General features: G+C 42.0%; 1 protein-coding gene across 1 annotated transcript in view; it reads right to left on the bottom strand.

Moving 5' to 3' along the window:
• The window catches only part of HNF4G (hepatocyte nuclear factor 4 gamma), a 31099-nt gene that overhangs the window by 16241 nt on the left and 5702 nt on the right, over window positions 1–9156 (bottom strand). The window contains exons 2-4 of the mRNA XM_018567613.1: window positions 5383–5554; window positions 3835–3929; window positions 3269–3375 (exon numbers count right to left, since the gene is read on the bottom strand). Of these exons, the coding sequence (XP_018423115.1) occupies window positions 3269–3375; window positions 3835–3929; window positions 5383–5554 (374 nt within the window). The remainder of the gene's footprint in view (window positions 1–3268; window positions 3376–3834; window positions 3930–5382; window positions 5555–9156) is intronic.

The following is a 9156-nucleotide window of genomic DNA, read 5'->3' as shown; positions in this document are numbered from 1 at the left end:
ATTGCTCCAAAGTGTTTTTTATGTTCATTGGCCTTGAAGATCTGTAAAGAAAAACCTATTAAACTTTAACAAGCTAGACATATAGTGAAAACAAAGAGGGTAATTCACTAAGCTGCCGAAGGAAGCCGAGTGAATGACTGAGCTGAAGTGAACTGAGCCAAACAGCGTTCGGCTATTCACTTCGACTCTCTATGGCTGCTTTCAACCATACATCGGCTAAAATCAGTCGTACTTCGGCTAGTTTTGGTCAGCCAAACATGCTCAGCATGTTCGGCTGAGCCGAAGTGCAGAAGCCGTTCGACTCAGCCGATCCAACATTTGGATAGGTCGAGCCGAACCTCCGGCACTTCACTTGCTACCAATCACCCCTATTCTCATAGGGGTCGAACGACAGTGAGTGAATAGTCGAATGCTCCCGAGCAGCACTTGGCTCGACTACTCTGCTCGCTACCTCTGAGGTAACAAGCAGAATAAAAAAAATTTAAACAAAAGAAAAAAAAAAAATTTTAAGATTTTAAAAAGTTAAGGAAATAATAAAAATTAAAATAAAAAAAAACAGCATGGAGTCCCCCTCCCAAACAATACCAGACCCATTAGGTCTGGAAGGAATGTTAGGAGGGACCCGAAGTTATAAAAAAATGCGTGGGGTTCCCCCAAAAGTTATACCAGGCTCTTTAGGTCTGGTAGGAATTTTTAAGGGGAAACATTCCTAATCAGACCCTTGATCCAAGCACAGGCCTGGCAGGACAGAAAAGGGGATGGATGACCGCCCCCCGCCGTAAGGCCACATGCCTTCGGCAGTGGGAGGGTGCTTTTCCAGGGTCCACCCTGCAAAAGCAGCTTGTCCCCATGCCGATGGGGCAAGGGCCTCTTCCCCACAAGCCCTGGGGCATTGGTTGTGGGGATCTGCAGTCAGGGGGGCTTATTTGCATTGGGGTACCCCTTTAATAAATGCGCCCCACTTGTGAATAAGTAAGGGGTACTTTTAACCCTGCCTATTCTCTAAAGCAGGGGTGCCCACAATTTTTATGTTAAGATCTACTTTTCAAATGGCGAGCTACATGAGATCTACCAACGAAAAAAAAACCTCCCTCGCTCTCTCTCTCCCCTGGCTGTCTCTCCTTTCTCTCTCCCCTGGCTGTCTCTCCTTTCTCTCTCCCCTGGCTGTCTCTCCTTTCTCTCTCCCCTGGCTGTCTCTCCTTTCTCTCTCCCCTGGCTGTCTCTCCTTTCTCTCTCCCCTGGCTGTCTCTCCTTTCTCTCTCCCCTGGCTGTCTCTCCTTGCTCTCTCTCTCCCCTGGCAATCTTTTCTCTCTCTCCTGGCTCACCTTGCTGTATTTTGCAGCAGGCTGTGTAAACTAATATTCTTTGATGTAATACATAGCACTTCAACCACCAGTATCCACGAGAAAGGTGTCAGGGAGCTTGGCTCAGCAGACTCAGGCTAATAGGTAATCATCTGTGCACAGCTAAATAAATATACCAAAATGGAATAAAGGGGCCGCCATTCACACCCTTCGTGATCCACCAGCATCAGCTTGGAGAGCTACTGGTAGATCACAATCTACCTAATGGGCACCCCTGCTCTAAAGGGTTAAATAAAAGACAATTAAAAAGACCAGACTTTAATCAAAAATCCTTTAATTTAAATAAAAATAATTCCTTTATTAAAATAAAAAAAATAAAAAAATTGATCCAACTACGTAATCCAGGGTCAATCAAGACGCCCAGCGTTGTCCACGACGGCGATGACTTGGGCGAAATAAAAAATAAGAATACCAAATAAATTTATTTTAGAAACCCGATTCCCGCCGACCCGACCGCACGCGGCAAACTCCCGCCGCAGAATGCAGAATCTGACAGATGTCGTCAAAATATAAACATTTGGGCGGAGCTAGTGGTGTCATAACTGCTAGCTCCGCTTAACTGTTTACATTTGGTAGAGGCTTCACACAGGTTCAGGACATATGAAAACAACTGGGCGGAGCCGGCCGTGACATCATGGCTGGCTCCGCCCAGTTGTTAGTTGCAGGGAAAACGGTCTGCTTAGCAGACCGTTCTCCCCGCTTCGGTTGAGACTTTGGAAGAATGCGCCTGCTCCGATCGGCAAGCGCTGACTGGTGGATCGGACGGGGGAGGGGACGGGTACAGCTGGCTCTGCCTCTAGATAGGCAGAGCCAGCTGTCAGTCACGCAGCTGGACGGATCCCGGAACAATTGTCGGGATCCGCTGCGGCGTCTCAGTATACTGCGAGCAGCAGCTTGCGGTATACTGCGGCGTCTCAGTATACCGCGAGCTACAGCTCGCAGTATACTGAGCCTAGGGTGACGGGAGGACGCTAGTTTGTGTCCTCCCGTTACCCTAAGTAGATTGGTGTCATAACTGCTAGCTCCGCTTAACTGTTTACATTTGGTAGAGGCTTCACACAGGTTCAGGACATATGAAAACAACTGGGCGGAGCCGGCCGTGACATCATGGCTGGCTCCGCCCAGTTGTTAGTTGCAGGGAAAACGGTCTGCTTAGCAGACCGTTCTCCCCGCTTCGGTTGAGACTTTGGAAGAATGCGCCTGCTCCGATCGGCAAGCGCTGACTGGTGGATCGGACGGGGGAGGGGACGGGTACAGCTGGCTCTGCCTCTAGATAGGCAGAGCCAGCTGTCAGTCACGCAGCTGGACGGATCCCGGAACAATTGTCGGGATCCGCTGCGGCGTCTCAGTATACTGCGAGCAGCAGCTTGCGGTATACTGCGGCGTCTCAGTATACCGCGAGCTACAGCTCGCAGTATACTGAGCCTAGGGTGACGGGAGGACGCTAGTTTGTGTCCTCCCGTTACCCTAAGTAGAACTATGGGAAAAAGACTTAACCCCATAGTTCTCCTTTAAGACTCATTTCAACTGTACTTTGGTTTTGCAAAGCTTAGCACCATTGTATTCAATAGAACAGTACAATGCAATTTTCTAAAATAACCACTAGATGGAGCTCTGTTTCTGACTCAGCTTCACCCAACCTATCAGCTCAACAATTACAGGGTGCATTATTTTCAATGTATAGGTTGACTTAAAAACATTTTATTGTGAGAAGAAGCACAAAAGCACAACCACTGTATAGCACAGCAATGCCATGCCTATTTACATATGTAAAAACATGTTTTAATAAAATTAATACATATTGATATTATCATTTCTATCATGCTGGTCTCTTATATAAGTCAGTCTAAAAAAAAAATTAAACAGATCATACATTCCATTTAAATTATCATTGATTTCCATACCTGACGAGACAAAGCTTCTGCTTGTGCCAGTGTATTAATGGATGTGACATTGCTTCCTTCAAATCCACTTTTTCTTGTGCTTATTCTGTCTCTTTCATTCTGAACAGCTGATTGGTGAAGAAAATGAGAAAAATATGAAAAACACATTTATGCAATTTAATTCAATTGTAAACTGTAACTGGCATAGTATAAAAATAGGAAGGGAAGACAGACCGGGATTTAGTTTTTGTCATTATTGTCACTGTTACTGTCATTACTGATGTATTGTAAAAACTGCCTATTTGTCACCCAAGTATAGTAACGTTTGTCCATTTGCTGCGTATGTACTGTAACGATTGCCTTCTTGTTACCCATTTATTGTAATGATTACCTGTTTGCGGTCAACATATTGTGATGATTTCCTTTGGCCTGCATTTTGCAACAACTGCCCATTTGTAGCCCAGGTAATGTTAGGATTGCTATACTGGAGCTACTCTAATTTCTGTAAACATGTCGCCTCTACCATAGACAGAGTGTTTGTTGATGGACTGAAAATATGGTGATTACAACAAAGCAGCACAAATTACCTTCTTTTTTCATTCCAGCTCTAAAACACTTTCTTAGACGACAATATCTGCATTGGTTCCGTTTGTCTTTGTCAACAACACACTGTCTGCTAAACCTGGAACATAAAGGAAATCATGAGACATTATTTTGGGAGTTCTTCAAGAAGATATAATCAGTATCTATATATGTACATATATCATTTATGTACATATATAATATACTGTATGTGCAACTGTTCAAACTGGGTAATATTTTTGTGGAATCTGTATACATAGTCTTCATATAACTACACTGATCAAAAGTATCTCACCTTCCCCTGTCCCAAATGTAGAGGCGAAACTTGAAACCTCAGGGCCCTGGTGTAAGAAACCATTATGGGCCCCCCCAGGGAGGCAATGTCAGCACTTTGGTGGTTACCTGGAGCTGGACCCTCTTCTTCCTTTCTGGCCCCCCCAAAGTGGCAGAGCGTTAGGGTCCGGTAGCACATGCAATCGCTGCGACCTTGGTAGTTCTGCCAGTGCCCAGATGTGTACTTACCTGAATCTGACAACTGCCTTCAGCAATATTTATAGCCTGCTGCAGAAATCCTCCTTCCACCTCTCAATGCCTGCAAGGTGCATCCCCATAGACTACTATGAGTACAGATGCTGGGGTGATGGTCCCGTAAAAATATAAACAGCAAAATCGCCCAGTTGTATCTTTCTGTACTGTTGTGCTGGTATTTTTTCTTTGTCCTTCAGGTCCTAACATTGTGAAGCAGCTTATGTGTTTTCAATCATGTCTTCAAATAAACAGTGCTGGTATATGCAGTGACTTCCCACCCTTATCAAGGAAGGATGTGCTGCAGCACTTTTATCCAGTGCTGCCCATCTGCACTGTAGAGTCTGCCTAGGGGATCAGACTCAGTGGTATTTAAATGTACGACTGAACCCCAATGTTCTGGTTTCAGTATTCAACAAGACTGTGGTTCACTAGACGATTCACCAGCCAGTTGTAGAGATGAGACAATCTACAGTATATTCTGGTTTAAAGATATCTGAAGTATTAGATAAATATGTAACTGGTGAATATCCCTCTCATAATACGATCTGATCCTTCAGATTTGAAGTAGTTAGGCAAGCCTAGCAAATAAAGTCTTTTCAGATGATGCAAGGCTTCCCTGGCTCCAGCCAGAAGTATGAATGACATCAGACCCAGGGTGACATCAGACACGAATAGAGAGCTCCTGGGAACTGTCGGAGAAGATGAGGCATATCTGCACGGTTTGCAGCACACCAGCAGCCAAATATGGTCAAATCCCTTGCCCCAGATAGTAGTAAAAACCTAATAGGAATTTAACCATGTTCCCACTCTATAGAAAGGTTGGCTGGAGCGCACACTAAAAATCTCTATAAGGGACATGTTTCCTGGATGTCAGTAGCAGCTTATTGATTTATTTCATGTGTTGCTCTCAGTAAAAGTTCATTTATGATTTTTTTTTTTAGCTTAGTGTACAGTGCTTCAATCATAACTCAAGTTTGACAGATTCACTTTAAATAGACAATATTGTGAATAAAGAATTACAATACCTGCAGGAGTAAACATGACTCTTCCTGATGCTACGTCTGAAGAATCCCTTACATCCATCACAGCTGGAGGCTCCATAATGCTTTCCTGTAGCTCGGTCTCCACAAATTGCACATACACTGTTGATCCCATTGTCAATTCCATTCATGGTGATTATTTCTCCTGGGGAACTCTCTAAGGAAAAAGCAGGCATTTCAAATTTGGTAAAGTTATATTCATGAAATAAACAATCCAGTATTACTCCATGAATAATTTAATGCAGATCATATTTGTGTCTATAGTATCCTGCACTAACAAAAGGAAATAAATGATCCTTAAAGGAAATATACTTTGCGATATATGGAGACTGCTATTGCCAACCTCCTGCAAATAATTGAAATTGATCATTGAAATTGATTATTTTTATTATTATTATGATGATGAGGATAATTGAAATATTCACATAATTTATTGAGTGAAGATTTTCAACTCCTTTAAGAAATTAGCATCATTGAATAAATTCACTCTCCTGACATATGTTAATAGATTGTAAGTTCAGCTCTCTATTGCCTACTTTCTGTTTTTAACAAAGCAAGTTATAGCTCTTATAAACATACCTATAAAAATAATTTATTGTATTTCACAGCCATAATGGCTTAATGGCTTGAAGAGGAACTACGACCTCCTATCCTCTACAGCTGAGGAAGGCGCCATCTCAGCACCTATTTGCATTGTAGTTGTCATGGTGCTGCACATGTGATCAGCTATGACATCGGCCATCTGAGGGCTTGAAAGTTCAGTTGAGAGCTGAAATAAGCACACTGGTAACCTTGACAATTGGCATGCCTTAAAAATAACTGGCTTGGGAGACATTAAATTAGTGGGTAGAGCTATGATTTAAAATTCAAGAAAAAAGTCATGATGTAAAAATTAATGATTTTATTCAATTATATGGTTCTTGTCAATGCACTTAACACAATCCATTATCATGCACACACTAGGGTTGTTTAACTTAGATGCCAGTTTAGCTACCAATATGTTTTTGAATTATGGAAGGCAACACAGGAAAATATGGGGGGATGCAAAGTCTATGGTTAGGTTGCCGACCCATCTCCTTTGTCTGGAACATGTAAGTTTTACAGGACCTTTGGTTAATTACATAAGGTACAGTGCCCTATGTGTATTTAGTAGGCACAGAACAAGGAAAAGTAATATGACAGTAGGTAAAGGACCCCTATTGTAAAACATACTGAGGGGCATTCATCAAAACTGCAGAATGTGTATTTAAAAGGCACAGAACCAGGAAAAGTAATATGACAGTAGGTAAAGGCCCCCGATTGTATAAAATACTGAGAGGGATATATTAAAACTGGTGCAGACAAAATCTGGAGCAGCTGTGCATGGCAACCAATCAGCTTCTCTCTTTCATTTTCAAATCTTAACTGAACTAATTGAAGAGAGAAGCTGATTGGTTGCCATTTGCAACTGCTCCAGATTTTGTCTGCTCCAGTTTTAATACATGTCCCCCATTGTGTTCTGATAATAGTATGAGGTTAATCATTGTAATGATAGTATTCCATAGCTGCCACATGTGCCATATCTTGTGGAACAGTCTGGGGATTTTGCACACTGCCTTGTGTTCCACAGGCTGCCCCACAAGATCCAAGAGTCTGAGCATACTGTTGGCTCAAATCTTCCTGCTCCTGGCAGCTGCAAATCAGAAGGCAAAGCTATGTCCTTCAGGCAGCAACATGGAGGCAGTATAGTATGCTGCTTGTCACCGGAACTTACTGAGGAGCTCTCTGGACAATGTCCTATGTGTAAAAACATATCTTTTAAGCTGCTTTAGAACTGTTAGGGCCCATTCACACTATGAGTTGTGTTAAAGCAAATGCAATAACCCAAAACATTACTCTTGTTTACGGTGCACTGCATTAAGGTAGTCCTTTCATTTTAAATAGACTGACCACCTTAACACCCCACATGGACATGCACCATTTTATAATGCAGCACATGCCATGTTGTCCCTTGGCTGCTATCATGCAGAACATTGGGTTACCATTCAAAATAAAAATGGCACAACAACACCAACTGCATTTTACTATCCATTACTGCAACATAACTATTTGAACTCTTAGTCCCAGCCCCCTTATGCTGACATCTAATCTACTTGTGTATTTAGGATGACACAAATATCATGCTTTTTATTGTAATATTTAAGCATATTTTGTATACAGTATAACATTTATGTGGTACAATAGGGGTGAGGGGAGTAGTACAATGGGGGCAGTAAACGTGCACAGGTGAAATGGGTTCACAGAGGATAGAAGTGGAAGGAGGGCACATTAATGAAGAAAGGGCATAGAATAGACAATGGGGTGGAGAGGTGGGGTAGTGATGGACACAAATGTTGAAAGGTGACAGAGAGCAATCACAACAATGAAGAAAGTGTGCACTTGGTACTTAAATTCTGGTAGACGAGACATTTATTAGCCACCTGCTGTCCAGCTGTTGTAATTAAACGTCCGGACAGTGGCTTCTTGAATGCGGGTGGACGTTTTTAAACATCCATTCCCGTCCCGCTCGTGCCAGTCGCTAGGTGGCACGCATGAGCGGGAAATCTGCTTGAAATGTAAACATCCAGCGATGGCATGATACCAAATCCCATCTGCAGCAGAGGGACTCAAAGTTCTGAAAGGAGTACAAGTGTGGTGACATCACTGAACTTGTGTAGACTGAAAGTCCATACCTCGGTACAGACAGGGGCTGAGAGGAAGAGTCTGCAGGACCCAGAGCATTGCACCCATGGTCCTCTGATTGTGTTTGCAATGCTTTGCAGGCTCCAATGTAAAAAAACAATAAATGCATTTTTTTAATCTATATATGTGCATTCATTATTTTATGCAAACGATGGGCTATGTCTTTAATGCGAAGAACAGGGCAAGACAAATCAGCTAGGTAAGGCAGTGAGCAGGACATCCAGGTGCTCCAAGGTTCTGCTGTGTGCATGGCAGACGTATCTGAAGCTGCAACTACTAGAATCACTTTAGTTGCCAAGAATCCAATTTTTTGTGGGATAGTTTTAATATTTACATATTGGTCACCCCTCCTTCAAACCCTCCAAAACCACCATGACACGTGTCCTAAAAACACTCCCTTTGCTCCTTCAATTTAAACATTCTCATACCGGTAACCATAGTCTGCTTGTGGTCTAATTTGCTCAGTGTTCAGTCTTCTTGTCCTTCTTTTCAACATTCCTCCAATGAAGGAGCAGGGAGATGATGTAACCAAATACCACAGCAAGTACCTACACCCATAAATCTTAGCAGAGACCAGTGAGCCCGGTCTGTTGGCCCATAAGGCAATAGTACAGCCAGGTGAGTCAGGCAGATCTGATAAGCTAAGTTGTGCAGCCAGCAGTTTTTTTGTTTACTGGAGGTAAGACACAAGCACATGAATCACAATGACTTTCACTAGCAGCTTACGTTAATATAAATTTACAATAAATGGCTGTCATAACTAATGAAAACAAAGAAATTAGTCATGTATGATGAAGTAAAATACAAATGTAAAATCTGTATTTTTATTATATGGTGACAATGCCTGAACTTCAGGTGTATATATACAGTATATATATACTGTATATTCTGTATATATAGATATATATATATATGTGTATATATATATATCTATATATATATTTACATATTGTGTTTGTGTACTTAAAATATGGGTTTGATAAACATGTGCGTTAATATCATGTGACATAAAAAATTTAACTACCACTATTTTATTCT

This window comes from Nanorana parkeri, unplaced genomic scaffold, assembly GCF_000935625.1.
Source record: "Nanorana parkeri isolate BGI_ZX_2015 unplaced genomic scaffold, ASM93562v1 scaffold1074, whole genome shotgun sequence".
Lineage (NCBI taxonomy): Eukaryota > Metazoa > Chordata > Amphibia > Anura > Dicroglossidae > Nanorana > Nanorana parkeri.
Note: the sequence above shows the minus strand (reverse complement) of the source record. Positions and strands in the feature narration are given on the sequence as shown.